The sequence below is a fragment of the Berghia stephanieae genome, chromosome 4, assembly GCF_034508935.2.
Source record: "Berghia stephanieae isolate SIO BIC M18660-M18661 chromosome 4, UCSD_Bste_1.3, whole genome shotgun sequence".
NCBI classification, from domain to species: Eukaryota; Metazoa; Mollusca; class Gastropoda; order Nudibranchia; family Aeolidiidae; genus Berghia; species Berghia stephanieae.
Window position 1 is genome coordinate 30,593,618 of NC_088363.1, and position 17,886 is coordinate 30,611,503.

At 37.7% G+C, this 17,886-nt stretch overlaps 1 protein-coding gene across 1 annotated transcript; it reads right to left on the reverse strand.

Moving 5' to 3' along the window:
- Nucleotides 1–1,980: 1,980 nt before the first annotated feature.
- On the reverse strand, nucleotides 1,981–13,831 carry LOC144970401 (uncharacterized). The gene is made up of 2 exons (XM_078909990.1): nucleotides 13,480–13,831; nucleotides 1,981–7,357 (listed from the first exon to the last, which is right to left on the reverse strand). The coding sequence occupies exon 2, from the start codon at nucleotides 7,326–7,328 to the stop codon at nucleotides 4,485–4,487; it is 2,844 nt and encodes a 947-aa protein (XP_078766116.1). The 5' UTR covers nucleotides 7,329–7,357; nucleotides 13,480–13,831; the 3' UTR covers nucleotides 1,981–4,484.
- Between the last annotated feature and the right edge of the window lie 4,055 nt (nucleotides 13,832–17,886).

Genomic DNA, 17,886 nt, shown 5'->3' on the forward strand with positions numbered 1-17,886 from the left:
ATTATTATTATTATTATTATTACTATTATTATCAATACCGTTGTTCTCATTATTTTAGTTGCAATTGTAGTGGTAATAGTAGTAGTAGTAGTAGTAGTAGTAGTAGTAGTAGTAGTAGTAGTAGTAGTAGTAGTAGTAGTAGTAGTAGTAGTAGTAGTAGTAGTAATAATAATAGTAGCAGTAGAAGTAGTAATAGTAGTCGTAGAAGTAGTAATAGTAGTAGTAGTAGTAGTAGTAGTAGTAGTAGTAGTAGTAGTAGTAGTAGTAGTAGTCGTCGTAGTTGTAGTAGTAGTAGCAGTAGTAGTAGTAGTAGTAGTAGTAGTAGTAGTAGTAGTAGTAGCAGCAGCAGTAGTAGTAGTAGTAGTAGTAGTAGTAGTAGTAGTAGTAGTAGTAGTAGTAGTAGTAGTAGTAGTAGTAGTAGTAGTAGTAAATTAAATTAAATTGAGCTTTATATAGAGCAATATCCACTAAATGTTCTCAAAGTCCTATACCAGGGGTCCCTGGTCAACAGCAACATATAACATGTAGGAAGGGAAATGTCTCCAGTTAGGCGATATTACAATTTTTCTGACAAGAACAACGCTGTTAACGGCCAGGTACTCATTTTACACCTGAGTACGGTGAGAGAATGTGAGTAAAGAGCCTTTTCCAAGGACTCAACTATGCGTCGAGCGCGAGGCTCGAACCCGGGACTTTCCGATACGAAAGCGAGTGTCATACCACTAGACCACATGGCCGCACAGTAGTAGTAGTTGTAGTGGTGGTGATGGTGGTAACAGTTTTAAGCAGTGGCAGTAGTAGTTGTTGTTGCTATTATTACTATCGTGGTGGAATTATGATTATCATTACTCTTATTATTGATATGTCGTTTTTACTCATTTTTTATTTTACATAAAGCCATTAAATCCTTAAACAATATGCGAGTTCTTTTTTTCCTGTTTGTTAAATTGGCATAGTCTATATTCGCGATAAAGTTAGTAAGATTCATCAAAAAAGTAAGGTCGTAATACTATTATTCGAATTTTATTGAAGGGGTCCCGATAGTTCAGTGGGGATTCTGAAGAGCACTCGCTACACATGTAAAAGAACTGAGATCAATCCCGCGTGCAATAGAGATTATTTCTGACCCCCCCCCCCCCCCCCCTCTTCCCGTCCACTCAGGAGTGATTGGGTAGCTTGGGTCTTTTAGATCTGATGGAGAGTATTTTGCGATAGACTAGCGTCCTATCCAAAAAGTAACAAGGATCCGTTGGTCTCCGACCCCCCCCCCCCCCCCCCCCCCCCCCCAAAAAAAAAAAACAAAAAAAAAAAACAAACAAACAAAACAAAACAAAAACCGGATAAACTCCGGGTCCAGGGGCCCCACTGGCTCTGAAGGAGTACTTTTTTCTGTACCGTAGAGCGGCCTTTGAAATCAGGATCACCCAGGGAATAAGTGTATTGCAATATTTATTGTCTTTGCTGGTGGATAAAAAGGTTTTCGACCCCAAATGTTCTTTGTCACTTATATTTTATTTTTGATAATTTTAAAAAGCTGTTATAATCATTATCATTTTTGTCCAACACCTTTTTGCAATCTACCTCCAAAGGGAGAGGGAGAACTAAGTTGGTCTTCCCCCCTCAAGATCATTCTGATCTATTTTAGGAAGTGACGTCATGGCTGTTTGGATAGCTCAGTGCATGACATTTGTTTGAAAAAGTAGTCCACTGAAGCCATAACGCCTAATGAGTTTCGGTATTGTTAAAAGGACCACATTTGCTTTCTCTCCAATGGTTGGGACACTAGTCAATCTGGAACTTTCCGATGGATCTAAGAGCAACAGGTACCCAATCACGGCGAGGTGGACTGAAGTTAAAAAATGGTGTTGACTGCACGAGAAATTGATATGCCATCTTGAATCTTTGATTGGAAGGGGAGCTATCGAGAACCCCGCGTCCTCTATTTAATAATAAAGAAATTAAGGAGCAGGAGTAAGATAGTAATATAATATAATAAGTAATTTATATAGAGCTCAACTTCCACATAAGTGCTCAGCGTGAACAAGTGTGTATGAAAGGTGCCAGACAAAGCAGGAAAGAAAAATCAGATACCTCGACTGGGGATCGTACCTCAGACCTTCTGATTATCGGTCAGACGTGCTACCATTACACCACAGAGGCTCCCGATAGTTGGGACAATTTTGATACCTGTATTCTTCACAAAGGTACGCGTATGACGCTGTGAGCCCTCGATTGCATCAAACAACACATACACCAGGAAGCCTCTGTGGTGTAATGGTAGCACGTCTGACCGGTAATCAGGCGGCCTGAGATTCGATCCGCAGTCGAGGTCGACTGACTTTTTGGGATGTTTTTTTTTCTTGTATTTTTCATTCTTGCTTTGTCTGGCACCCTTCATACTAATTTGTTCAGTTCTTTATTTAATACAGTTACTTATTCCAGCCGAAAGAAAACAACACTGTTTCAGTTTTGGGGCTTAGGATATAGCTTTAGGCTACCAGTGATAAAGGATTGTAGTTTTACAGAATTAAATATGTCAGTCTGATGTCGCCGTAATGAAAAGAAGTTCCAGATAATTTTGATTGAATTTTCTTAGTTAAATCATAATACGATTTGAATTTAAATGTGAAAATATAAGCGACAATAAGACAATCGTGAAACTAGGGTTGATAATTATAACACCGGGCATACATTCTGATATTGATTTCACAAACTAATGGTGATGTTTTTTGGAACCAAAAATACGAAGGGTTTAATAATACAGCCTGATCACTCTGTTTTGTTAATACAAAACAAAACAAAACAAACTTCAGGTATGGTCTATAGCGATATGTACTTATTTACACAATAAAATAAATCTGAAAACAGTTATAATTGTACGTGGTTACCAAACATGCAAGTATACGGTGTGTGTGTGGGTTTTTTTTATTATTGACACAATTCAGGTTTGTTTAACCCAAGAGCTATGTAAGATTTAATCATACGGTTTTTGGCGTATGTGCAAAATTTATTCAAGTTTTGATTGGATAAATTTTAACACTGTGCGTCCTTTGGTAGCTGAGTTATGACGTCATCAGTAGAAAAGGGTAATTTTGACATAAATCTTAATTTATTTTGGCTTTGTCCGATATGATGTTCGAACCTTAACAGACAACTCACTGAAATAATTTTCTCAGATGAAGCAATCATTTACGTGTCCGGGTATGAACACAAAACAATATTCGATATTGGAGGAAAGAAAAACCAGATGAAGTTATCGAGTGTCGTCGCAATTCACCAAAAGTCAATGTCTGGAGTGAACTGACCAGGGAAAGAGCGGTCGGTCCTTTCTTTGTTGACGACCTGACAGTGACAACAGTAAACTATCTGGCCATGTCAGGAACACATGGAGGCCCTCCATTTTTCCATTATGTTTAACCTCACATCTCATCCCCAGGATGGATCTCCCCCTCAGTGGAGTTTAAATGTGAGGAATTTTTTTAATGAACAGTTCCCAAAACGATGGATCGGCCGAGATGGTCCAATTTCTTGGCCTCCAAGATCACCTGACGTCTAACGTCACTTGACTTTTATTTGGGGATATGTGAAGATATGTGAAGAGCAGAGCAGAACCCCCGTGAGAGACATGCGTGACCTGCAGACAAATATAAACGAAGCCGATCGCTCTGTCACATTACTCATACTGCAAAAGACGTGGAACGAACTGTAGAGTCGCTTGCGGCTTGTCAATTCAAAATGATGGTGGTCACGTGGAACTTTAAATCGGACAATTGCGCAAACACACGATCAGAAGTAAGATATCAGAAAACAACTTTAATAAATTTGGATTAGTATGTTGAAAACCAAATCGATGTCGTTGCAGCCGTTCTTGAGTTATTCCAGCATATAATGTGTCAATAATTTAAAAACAAACACACTATAAATTACGATTTATGTCAAAATTATCATTTTCTACTGATGACGTCATAGCTCAGCTATCAAAGGGCGTACAGTGTTAAAACTTATATTAATGAAAACTTAAATAAATCCTACATCTATGCCAAAAAAAACCCGTTTAACGAAATCTTATATAGCCTTGGAGCTATTCAAACCGGAAATGTGTCAATAATAAAATTAAAACAACTTACTGTATAATATATTTCTTTTTTTTTAGTGTAAGCTGTTTGAAGCTAAGGACCTGGATATGTTAAACAAAAGTCTTTTTTTTTACAATTTGCATATTTTGTCCTGTTTTGAAACTGTTAAAATCCATTTTATACGGTTAAGCCGAAATAAAATATCTTTGCTTAAATGATTTTTTAAAAGATTTAAATAGTTTACTGACTTAGAAAAATATAGTTGAAATAGCTTCAACACTATAATTTTTTAATCATTATTTTCTGTGAGGAAATTTTAAAGGTTAAAACTATCATCTCTTTGCTTTGAACGTTTAAGTGTCAAAAGAATCTGACAAATAATGAATATCTTGTTCGTCTTTTATGGGACTAGTCGCTGTCCAGTCTCTTTTTAGAAAATCCTACCGACATGTCAGAGTCATGGGTAGGAGATCTCATTTTGAAGAAGAGGACAACGCCTACAACCAACAGAAGCATGCCAAGGAAAATCATTCCTACAGCAATTCCGCCCATAGCTGCAGGTGAGTGACCTCCAGATGGACTACTCGTTAACTTGGAACTAGAATCAGTGACGCGATGACGGTCTCGTCTTCTTGTGTAAAGATCACAGTTTCCAGTATTTTGATAATTATGATCGTTAAAATTTTGCACAGATTTTGTTATCAACCTACAAAGAGAATCGCTAGCACAGAATTCAAATACGTTACAATCGTAACTGGATGATGTGCTGCAAAGAGAAGCACATTTCTTTACGCCAATTTGACCGATTTCCACCACATTAGATCCTCCTAAAGCTTTCTTGTTTTTTATCTTATCATAGTCTTGTATGTAATTTCTAGAATAATGCACACATGTGTAGTCTTCATTGACGCCTGCAGTTGGAGCACTGTAAATATGCTTGTGTCCAAGTACACACGTAGTCCCGCACATTTCAAATGACTGGCAATAGAAATCCTTTTCCTTCATGCAGATTTCAGCACATGCTTCAGGATCGTTGAGATCGGTGTAGACTGAGTCGGAATTCTTTGGAAGAACTGAACGAAAATTAAACTTTTCAAAATTACTCGTGTATCTGAGCACATACGTCTCGTATTTTGAATATTCAGATGGTTGATAAGAAGTAGAATCATAAAAGTAACATTTCTCTGCTTCAAAGTCGAATTTGAATGCCTCACAGTTGTAAATTAAATTGTTAAGACAATGTCTACCACATTCCTCTCTGCCCATATTAGTTAAAACTTCAACAGGCGGTGCTTGAATCTCTCCATTAATTAGATCAAATAGATTTTCTGCCAATATAATTGTGTTGGTTTTTGACCTTCTCTCCACAGAACTAACTTTTAATACGTTGCCTTTGTTGTCCTTGAAAGTTAAACCTGCATCCACTTTTGTTTGTAATTTTGCCCAAGCGTTCTCTACATTGTCTTCATGATGATATCTAGGTGCAGTCCATCTGTAAAAATCCGTATTTGGATTGTATTTTAAATTCTCGTCGTGTAGAGCTTCAGAGTATATCCAATCGAAAATGAAGGTACAGTCTTTTGTATTTCTATTAAAGTTAAATCCGGCGCAATATTCCTTAGAGTCGAACGGTCTTTTTTCTTCATCAGCACAGTAATCTGCACAAAGAGTAGGGGTGTTGCTTTGGTTTTGATACGTAAAATGTTCAATAGATGCTATCGCTGCCATGTTGGGAACAGTTTGAAACTGATCGAACGGGTCATCCGAGTCAAAAAGGGAACCCATCACCTTAATTTCTTTGTACATTGTGAGGAGAAAGTTTTCAATTTTAACTCTTAGCAAACTGATGCCCAGGGTTTTACTTATTGTTTCCATAATATTTTTCATCATTCTGTTCCTCCAATTCCACTTGTGATAACTATTCTTGCCTTTCAAATACATGTTAAACTTGATCTTTTCCTTCTCCTTAAAGCATGCATCTATATCATATGCGACAAAGTATGGAGTTTCTTGGGGATCGAAATCATAGATTTCAAATTGCTTTTTAACCATTAGCTCGTGTCTATTTCTTCCACCTTTCATGACAATTTGAACAGGCTGTTGAAGTGATGTAATTACATCGCCTTCATTGTTTGTCATTTTTACATTGGGTCTTGCAATGTATAGTTCAACTATTGACTCTCCAAATTCTTCGGCTGCTCGAGATCTTTTTGTGTAAACATCACATGGAATTCCCCGTGCTTTGTGTACCCCATTGTACGTAAAATTCCCCGTGTCATAAAAGAAATGTTTTAGTGAAGCCATGTGAATAATACCTTTGCTATCAACAGTCTGACTGTTGTCATTAAACCTATCTAAGGGCTTTCTTGTACATTCTTCCATCTTCTTGTTGATTTCAAACTGGATTCCACGTTTGTAATCATGTATTCGTAGAGTGTTTTCGTCTTCTTCTATTGAAAATTCCCTTGCCTTATCGACGTGAACCTTCTTATTACTTACTTTTTTCGACTCAGGATCCACCTCTTCCATTTTGAAGGTAGCAGACATAACCATTGGGGGTGTCAAACCTGTCGGGCCGTCAACACAAACATATCCTGGTGGTATATCAAAAACTTCAGGCGAAGGTTTTTTCTTGTTAAACAAGACATAGTCATAAATTACATGAAAGTCTCCCTTTGTGTTGTTCATCGTCTGGTCTCCCTTGAGTTCGATTCTAAAGGGAATTTGGTTATCTTTTGTAAAGTAATAATTAGTTCTGAAACGGGAAACATTTCTCCAAAAATTACAAGAACTCCATTGTTCAACCTGAACTCCCCTTATGGTGTGTTCTCCTTGATATGTCCACGTGTCTCCTAAATCCATTAATAGTTCGATGCTTCTGAATCCTTTATCGTTTATCTTTTCCATATGTTTGTAGTTTTTACCCGATTTACATTTCGATTGGCCAATTATCCAGGTGTATTGGCCTGTTTTAAAATTCAAGATTTCGGTGAAGCTCATTCCACCTAAATACGCATCGAAAGCAATTTGGTAGTCATCGTTATTGTAAGATTCGTAAATATATTCCAACGACTTGTCAGATATCCATTTTCCTGCAATCTGTGTTGTGTAAGAATAATTAATCATTGGCTTTTTTGGCCCATGATTAGACTTTTCAGGACAATAAGGATTCGCCGTTTGACCTGAAGCAACAGAAGCGAGCACAAACCAAACAATAAAAGATAATAGCGGCTTTAATCCCTGTCGACTCATTCTCAGTTTTGGCAGAAATTTTGAATTCTCTGAAAATACAAAAATAAAGATGAGGGGCATAAAAAAAGAGATAACAAAAGAGACCGTGGAAATAAACTCCAGGACAGAACTCTCATGACTTTGCTTTGATATCAACTCTTCTATTGTCCTGTTATGGTTGCAATATGGTTATATAAAGAAGGGCGCTGATCTGACAATGTGTCGTCGTCGTCATCATCATCATCATCATCATCATCATCATTATCATCATCATCATCATCATCATCATCATCATCATCATATTCATCATCATCAGCAGCACGATCATCATCATCGTCGTCGTCGTCATCATCATCATCATCGTTGTTGTCATCATCATCATCATCATTATTGTCATCACCTTTACCACCGACATCAGCATCTATCTCCATCACCACCACCACTTCCTACACCATCATATTTTACTTCTACTACACCAGTTATCACCGCCAGCAATACCCTATAACGACTCAGCTCAGGCTCAATTATTTCAAATGTTATTTATTATCAATAAGATGGTAATTTTTCATAACTGGATCGACTCAGTTCAGATAAAAATTGTCTGTAACCAACTAAAATAACATACGATTTTTTCATTTCATTATATTTATTAAATAATTTAGTTTTGATCGTGCAAATAACACTATAAATCGTGAGTATGTGTTATTGCGCGTTAAAAAAATAACGAGTTTAATAAATAGAAAGAAATGAAAGAATCCGTTTATTCCACCCCTTCAAGAATCTTAGATATTTTGTGACCAATTTTATAGCAGTGGTATCTATTTCGATTCGCCATTATTTGTATTTTTCCCTAACTGCTTGAATGAGAAATTGACCAAAAATAGAATAACATTGAATTTGAATTTATGCGCACCAAAACATTATCTATAATTGCCAATCAACTGTCTTTTACACCATTTCACAGCAATAGAAAGTGATTGCAATACTAAAACCTGGCAAACCCGCAACAGAACCATCCAGCTACAGACCCATCTCCCTCCTCAGCTGCCTATATAAACTTTTAGAAAGAATTATTCTAACAAGAATCACCCCATACATCGGCCCAATCATACCTGTCGAACAAGCAGGTTTCAGGCCAAACAGAGGAACAACAGAACAAGTCCTTGCATTAACAACACACATAGAGTCTGGATTCGAGAAGGGACTAAAAACTGGGGCAGTACTGATAGACATTTTCGCTGTGTATGACACCGTCTGGATAACAGGACTTATGTATAAACTAGCAAAAGTCATCCCTTGTAGAAAAATATTAAAGATTCTCTCATATATGACCAGCACTAGACACTTCCATGTACTTCTAGGGGCAAACAAAAGTAAAGCCTATAAAATAAGAAATGGTGTCCCACAGGGCTCAGTCATTGCACCAACATTATTTAATGTCTACATCAGTGACATGCCAAAAACAAGATCACACCAACTTGGCTACGCAGACGATTGGGCTCTCACTTGCCAATAAAAAAACTGGAAAGAAATTGAAAACGAACTGAGCCATGACACCCCAACCCTCAAAAGTTACTTTGATAAATGGTACTTAAGAATGAACACCACCAAATCAGTGGCCACAATTTTCCAACTGAACAACCAAATGGCAAATAAACCCCTCCAAGTAAAAGTCGGTAACACAACACTACCAAACGACAATAATCCCAAATATCTTGGAGTCACTTTAGACAGACAACTAACGTACAGAAAACACCTCGAGAACTGTGCAAATAAAGTCGGAAAACGAAACTGCCTTCTCAGAAAAGTTGCTGGCACATCATGGGGAGCATCCCAAACAGTATTGAGGACAACATCGCTTGGACTCTGCTATAGTGCGGCTGAGTATTGTGCTCCAGTATGGACAAGGAGCTCACATACAAACAAACTTGACACCAAATTAAGAGACACCATGCGAGTGATAGCAGGCTGTATAAAAACCACACCAACACAATGGCTCCCAGTTACCAGCGCAATAGCCCCTCCACACCTAAGAAGAGCACTGTCAAATCAAAAAAAGCTAAACAAGGCCCAATCAATATTGGCAATAAATACCCCCTGGCAAAAAATAGTAAAAGACGCCCCACTTAAGTCCAGACGACCCTTCCACAAATCCGGAATAGAAAACCTTGACATCACCACTGCCTGGGTCAATGAATGGCAATCAAACCTGCCAAAAAATGGACAATTCATTATCAACCCCACTCTGCGCCTTCCTGACTTTAAAACAGCAAAAAGAAAACACTGGGTCACGCGAACCGACTTAGAACCAACCATGGTCACAGCAAAGAAAGCCTCTATCGATGGAGACTCATTGACCCACCAATCTGCCAATACTGCAAAGGGGCACGTCGAACCATCGATCATCTGGTCCTGCATTGCCCAGTAACAAAATTAGAAAGGGGGGGGGGTACAAAACAATCTTTGAAGCCGGAGATAACCTGACATCATGGATCGACAAACATAATCTGGAGGTGCAGCCATAGGCTACTACTACTAGAATGTGCAAAATATTCTGCAATCCTTGAATAACATTTTTTATTCAAAGCATTACTTAACGATCTACGTATTTACTATAGAGGGAAAAAGCCTCCTGACCCCATCAAAACATAGGTTGGCAGCACGTGCTAAAATACGTGTTCCTGTCTCTGACCGCCTACCTTCCAAAGCAGATCATAGAAAAAAAATAACCATAAAAATGTGTTTGTTATGTGGCAAAAGAAACACCTAATCATAAACACTCGATCATGCATCAAAAATGTCTAGATATTGATATTCTATGAAAATAAAGGTAAAATTTATCAAAAATTACTGTCGATCTATTTTTAGACCACAGTAAAATTCATTATTCAAAATTAATGCGCTTGTGTGAATGAAACATGAATTATATGGAACCTGATTTTCTGAATAATTTAACCATACATAATGAATCTAACTAAAAAAAATGATTTTTACATGTTTGTTTTAACTGAAAGTGTATGTAGTATCTACAATTTAAACCAAAACAAATCAAAAACGGGAGATCTATTTTGTGCGCAACATTGTCCGGCTGCTAAAGTTCTTAATCACCAGCAATGAACGGCAGTCCAAATGATGCAAAAGTATGGTTTCAATTTCAGTGTTCGAGTTTGTAATTTGTATCGATTGTTTTTGAGAGAAGATGATTATTAAGTTCAATGGTAAGTTCAGTGTTAACCCATAATAGCTTTCGGGTCTTTAATTTTGGATGTCTCACTTGCATAATTTTAGAATGCTTTGTAGATTTGTTTTCATCTAGGCTATACGATTCACTTCGCAATTTGACTGTTAGTCACTACAGCTTCACTCGCCGATTCTCACTTACTGAGTTGACGTTTCCTTCACTCATGCAGTGATTGATTCATATAGTTTTTGAGAGAACAACCTTTTTATAATAAAAGATGGATGATGCTCTTTTAAATTGTCATTTTATGGGTAGCGTTTACAATCTGGAACGTGTGTCAATCACAATTTAATCAAAAACCAACAAACAAAAAAGCAGACCCCCCCCCCCTCGTAGTTGGAATGTCAACAAAGTAAAGAAAAAAAATTCCCGTCTTTCACCACTTTCAACTGCCATCTATTTTCAATATATTCTTCTTCTTCTTCTTCGTTCCTCTGATGGACATCTATGGCTGCAGTCCGATATCTGCTATGAAGTCTGTGGTCCGCTTTAGGTCCTCAGCCTCACCATAGAGCTTTGTGTTGAGTGTTGTAGGGGTGACCCAGTGGTTCGAACGTTGCACGTTGTATAATGGGCAATCCATAAGCACATGTAAAGTGGTTTCATGGTCGGTTCCACTTGGGCAATAAGGGGTTGTTCCAATACCTAGCTTTGTAAACATATGTCCTCTTAGTCTATTGTGTCCTGTTCGGAGGCGGAATAGAGTGACTTGGCTACTTCGCTGAATGGCATGGATTGGATATATTGAAATATATTGTGTTTGCGGGATTTAAGGTGGTAGCTGCTTTTGCCATATATTTGACTTTTGTTGTTTTGCTAGAAGTGGGAGAATGAATGGCAGAGGGGGAGGAATGGACGAAAGAAGAAGAGGACCGGGGGGAAAGGGTCGGGGGTGGGGGGGGGGATATTTTTAAAATAATGAAAGTGTCCCACTCAACCCCTTATCGTATCTTTTATATTTGGCATGTGTCAAACTACATGTATGACCCTTAGGATCTTTCAAGCTGTTTCGCCTTATTTGGCAACTGTCTGAAAGAAAAAATGCATTTTATTGTAAAGTGCAGGGTGTGTGGTCTGATATTTTCGTCAAAAGTAATAAGTTATTTAAAATTCACCCTGGGGTCCTCACTGTGCTATTAAATGTTTAAAAAAAATTATGTGTCAATTAAACGAGTTGTATTGAAATGGCTACATGTTATGTTGGCAGTAGCGGTGTATGTGTGTGTGTGTGTGTGTGGGGGGGGGGGTGTGTGCTCTTGGATGAAAAGGTCTCTCAAGTTGTCATAATAGTTCTCAATCTTGGCTAGGTAGATCCATCTCTCCAGGTATGTTTTCAGTCGCGCGATGAACATCGCTGCATTCTCCCCTACCTCCGGTATGATTGGTGGAACTTCTCTCTGTTTGTCATGATATATCTTCTCTGTAGCGATTCCTTGACGATATCGTAATCGTGTGCATCCGAACAAATATATATGGGCCACGACGACATATGCCACATACTAGTTTCCTCGAACTGCTCAAAACGAAGTAACCCACTATCTAGATTGGGCGATCACGGCGACGGATGCCGAAGAGGAGGAAAGTCAGCCATTTCCAGTTCATGCTGCATTCTCTCTTTCTCTGCTTCTATCTTTGCGTATTCCAGCTTCAATCTTCCATTTTTGTTTCTTGCTCCAGTTTCATTCTTTCTAGTTCCAATCGTCTTTCTTCTTGTAGTCTTTCTCTAATTATGTAAACTTTTCTTTACCCCGCTAATAATTCCATTTCGTCCAGCTCCTTTACATATCTAGCCAACGATTCTGACACATCTCGATATTCCATCCCAGTCACAATGCTAATCGCGATTTTAAATAAATATAACTCACTATTTAAAGGGTATGAATATTTAAGCAATCTTTGGACGAGCCCCCAAATATGTAACGACTCAGCTCATTATTTATTATCAATAATAATCTATTTGTGAATTACAACTAGAGCGACAAAACATTCTCTTACAGTGTTCCTAAGAGACAAAGAGTGCCTAAAAGTTCGCACCTCCAACATTCATAATCACACCCAACATATGCACAACACCATATGCGTAACTCTAAACTCCAAGAACTCCATCATATTCACACACAGCCAAACAACTACGAGTACCATTCATCTTACAACCGATATCATTATCTGCTTCGCCCACTTCCATCACAAAAATTATCATCTACTTTAACAATTTTCACCTCCGAGAACACCGCGTCAGCACCGCGTACATACTTATCTGCTTCCACCACCACTACCACACCCAGCGACTTCTTACGTAATTATATTCTTCTAACACGACCATCACCTCTACCAAAACCACCACAGACAACATTATCTTTTTCAACCACCACCACCACCAACACCAATCTGCTTTAACCACCACTACCATCACCACCACCACCGACATTATTATCTGCTTTAACCACCATCATCACCATCAATAACACCACTGACATCATTATTACATCGTCTTCTGGCGGCATCATCAACTTCCGTCACAACCGCACCACTTCTGACGTCATCATGTATGACCAATCATCTTAAAACGGTAAAGTGAGCAATACTCAGAAAATTGAAATTATTTTCTCTGACTGAATTTGAATAGTTTGATTGGAAATAATGAATGTCATTTTCTGAGTAAAAATTTTTTATGTATTTTACTTTCAATTTATATTTCAGTCTTTCGTACATCCAGAAATTATATTATTGATTGAGGCAGCTGGTCATATTTAATGTTATACTTAACCTTTTATTATCGTGAAACATGAATTAACACAATATCACATTAATGTCAGTCTTATAATAAATCACTGAGAGAGAGAGAGAGAGAGAGAGAGAGAGAGAGAGAGAGAGAGAGAGAGAGAGAGAGAGAGAGAGAGAGAGAGAATGGGGATAATATTTTCTTCTTACCTTTATTTTCCAGGCTCCTGTTTTGCGTCCATCACGAATCAACAACGCTGACACAATAAAGTGGTATCTAATTCGTAAACGGTGAAAACTATTATAAACAAATGACACGCCCACTTCTTTTTATCTCATATCAAGTGGTACAAAGCAAATTCAACACGTCTTTTTAAGACAACGGCAGTTATAATCTACATACATCCCTGTCCTGTACAGAAAAACACTTATTTTTTCATTGATGCCTAGCAACCTTTATATTTTACCCGAAACATTAAAATTGACCCCGAGCTTGCATGAATACTTAAACATGGGAATGAATCAACTTCATGAGATGACCGCCATTTGTGAAAGCCAAACGTTTGAACCCTCGGGCAAAAGCCTCGGGTTTAAAACCTCTTTACAAGTGACGTTTACCAAATCGATCGATATTTGAAATAAAAGTTGTCTGACCAAAATTGAAACTATATACGCACAGTCAAACTGTCAATTCATGTTGTGCGCTGAGGTGATTTACTCACACCATACCACCAGCCGGTTATAACTATATTATAGCTATAAAAACTTGACAATGTGGTAGAGCCCGTTTTGCTGAACAATATTATGTATAGAATGAAATTGTTGCTTATCAGTTTGGGTAACTCAATCCATTCATGTGTTGAGTGGGTGTAAAGTTTCGGGCACAATTATGAAAATATCTAACATGGATGATTAAAATACCAGAAAGAGCTAAACAACTAACAGATTGCATAAAGCATGAAATCGACAAAAAACATTGTGAAATATGAAATATTTATGGTCTTGTGGTATGACACTCGTCTTCGGATCGGAAGGTCCTGAATTCGAGTCCCGCTCTGAGCGGCGCCTAGTTGATTACTTGGAAAAGACTTCTTACTTGCATTTTCTCACCGTACTCAAGTGTAATTGAGCACCATACCGTTAACAGCGTTATCTCTGCCGGTATAAAATGCAATATCGACTAACATTGGTGGTACAGACTTCTTTAAGAAAACTTCACATCATCTATTGATTGCTTCAGTAAACAGGTCGGCAAAGAGTCTAACTGGCAAGTCACATTGTCAGACTCAATTAGTAGAAAACTAATTTGTCTATAACAACAACAAATAATAGAGAGAAAAAAATTCACGGCGGCGATGGGGGCTCGAAACCGCGACCTTACTGGTACGTCAACTCCTCCTGGTCGGGGAGAGCGTGACTCTACTGTATGAGCTATCCACGCGCCGCCGCGAAATTTTTATTCTCTTTTGTCTTCTGGCACTTTCTCCTCACTTCATGTCTTGTTGTTATCAACATAAGTGCCTGCTCCACTCATTTTTCTGAATTTTTAATTTGTTTATGTGTGGCCTCTTCAAAATTCTTGAAATGATCTCCATGATAAACGTTTTTGTCATTTTTCCATTCTGAAAGTTAAATTTGTTACCCAAATAGACTTTGGTAGTTGTGATTTTGATTAATTTCCTAAAATATCGTTTGCTAATTTGAAGAATGGTTTTGAATTTGACATGATGCGGTTGATTTTTCGTTCTGTAAATTATCTGCTTTCGTTTTTCTTGATAATTATGGATGGGAAAGTCCAGTTTTGCTCCATTTCTCCTAAGCTTCCTTTTCTCCCTGTTTGCTGTCTTCATCACCAAGGCCTTAAAGGTGTTGCTTTTCTTTCTTTCATTGTCCCTTTTCTTAGTGGAGCGTGCGCGTCATGTACTTTGGTCACAGCAGAATTGCCCTGTTTTGACATGTACGGTACTGACTATTCATGTCGATACACCGTGACAAACAAAATCTCTACTTTTTTTCTACCGTTCCTGGAAATTATATATATTTCAAATTTTGACTTCGACGTTTTTTTTTCTATTCAAATGCAGTTAAGTAATGGTCCTTTTACCGGGGAGACAATAACAAGGTTTTTGCTTGGTATAACCCAGTCGAAAGTCTTAAGTCATATCGTGCTCTTTAACCCATTGCTTGACAGCCCAAACTCAGGAAGTTTAATCCCAACAACCAAGGACAGGGAGATATATCTGGCAGGAATATTTACCACATGTCACCAACAACAACAAAAATCATTGTGCTATCTCTATTTGTGGGATTTTCATAATTTAAATTGTGTTAGATAGAAGAACAATTTATCTACATTTTGATACCAAGAAATATATATGTTTGGCACGAAAATGCCGAAAAATCCTCTAGTTTGACGTTGTTCAGGGTGTCTGAGTCTGACCACTCTGGGGTTGGTTCTGGATCACTATTTTCATAAATATCGGGTTCAAACGATATCTCGTCAATTTCAAAATTAACTTCACTGTCCGATTCATCACAAGAATCACTACCAACATCGTCATCATCGTCTGGCATTGTGTCAAGAACCAAAGAATTTAGGAATTCAAAGGCCATTTTTTGTTTTTTATTTCGTTTTTTTTGGACCAAATTGAAAAAAAATCGTAACCTCGCCATTAATAGTCAAAATCGGATACAGTAAAAAAGTACTTTCACTTTCATCCTTCTCGTACGTTCGGAAATTCGAATTTTTATTTAGTAATCTATTTTCCCGACCAAAAAGAGCTTCAAAACAAAGATACGGAGAACCCTGGTCGCAATCGGGCGTTCCGCCATGATCGGGGTTAGAAATAATAATAATAATAATAATAATAATAATAATAATAATAATAAATAATAATAATAATAATAATAATAATAATAATAATATAATAATAATGCTGAAAACTTATAGAGCGTTATAACACCGAGACACCAGACTCTATGCGCTTAAATTACAAATTACTTTGGCTGAAACATACTCATTCACACACACAAGCACACACACACACACACGCACACACACAACACACAACACAAACCAGAGAGACCTTTTTTGCTTCTCATACCATCTACTAAAGACGAACAGATATGTTTTAAGCGAACGTTTAAAAATAGACAAAGATTCTTTTTCACGAATGCTCTGTGGTAAGGCGTTCCAAACAGAGGGTCCGAAATGAGAAAAGGATCTCATTCCAGCATTTTTCCATATTCGAGGGACAACTAGTTTGGTGGAATCACTGGCCGAACGTAAGGGGCGGGGTTTTGAATATCTTTCAGTTAGTTCCCAAAGGTAGAAAGGGGCAGCACCTTCAAGACAACGATACACTAAAACACAAACTTTGAATGTAATCCTTTTCTCCACAGGCAGACAATGCAGGTCATGAAGCAGAGGTCTGGCAGAATCGCACCTACGCTTCATCAATACTTGGCTGGCAGCGCTGTTTTGGACAATCTGAAGACGTCTCAGATTATATTGCGAAACGCCAAACAACAGAGCATTACAATAATCCAATTTCGATAGTACTGGGGACACAACCAGGTGATTGGTCACATCCTCAGATATGAACCGTCTAATGGAAGCAATCTTTTTTAGTTAGAAAAAGAGAGATCTAACCAAATTATTAACCTGATGCTCCATCGACAGTCCAGAGTCTAAGAATGTGCCAAGGTTTTAAGATAGGCGGTCACAATCGGGCGTTCTTTCAAGCGATGCTTTATCGGTCTTGGATCCCGAATTATCGTGCTCAATGTGAATATTGAACTATCCTAATATAATCAAATCGTCCTTTTCAAAGACAACGGGTGTTAATATATCCTGAAACTCATTGATAAATTCATTTACAGTGCATATTATTTATTATTTGTACTTGGTCGTGGTCTGTAGTTTGCACATGAATGGATATTCTGATTTTGTTGATCAAAAGCAAGATGGACTGACTCGAACGTTTTGCTAACTGATTGTTTTGTGACAAATGAAATGGCATTTGATTAGAATAAGTGATATATAATTGTAGTTCTAACACCCGCTCTTCCAATGCGGGGAAATTATTGTATTTGATAATCAAGGACAAGGCTTAATATAATAATTCCGTCCCCTTTTCATCAAAGCCATGTCAAGAGGCACATTCAAACATACCGAATGAATTATTCTCTGACTTTATAATTGTACAAATTGAAATGTTTTACGTTCATTTTATAATAGATTGTAGGCTACCTGGATTGAATGAGCATTCTATGAAAAACTCAAATTGTTATGCAGATACAGAAATAATCACCTTGTATGCACTTATAAACTACCATAATCGCGAAGGTGAGAACTAAGAAAACACCAGGAAGCAAGAAATCAAATGCAACCTTCTTCCATTTACTGAAGATTGCGAGAGCATGAAACGGTACTGTAGAACTTAAAGAGAATCACACTTTGAATGTTTTATTAACAGATCCATTTCTTTAAAAGGTGAGTTCTATTTTCATGGTTTTATGTTTTCTTAAATGTTGTAGATAGGTAGATAGATAGATGTATAGATAGTTCGAAGTTGACGTCACTCAGGCCTTTGTTATTGTTTTTGCCATCCGCGT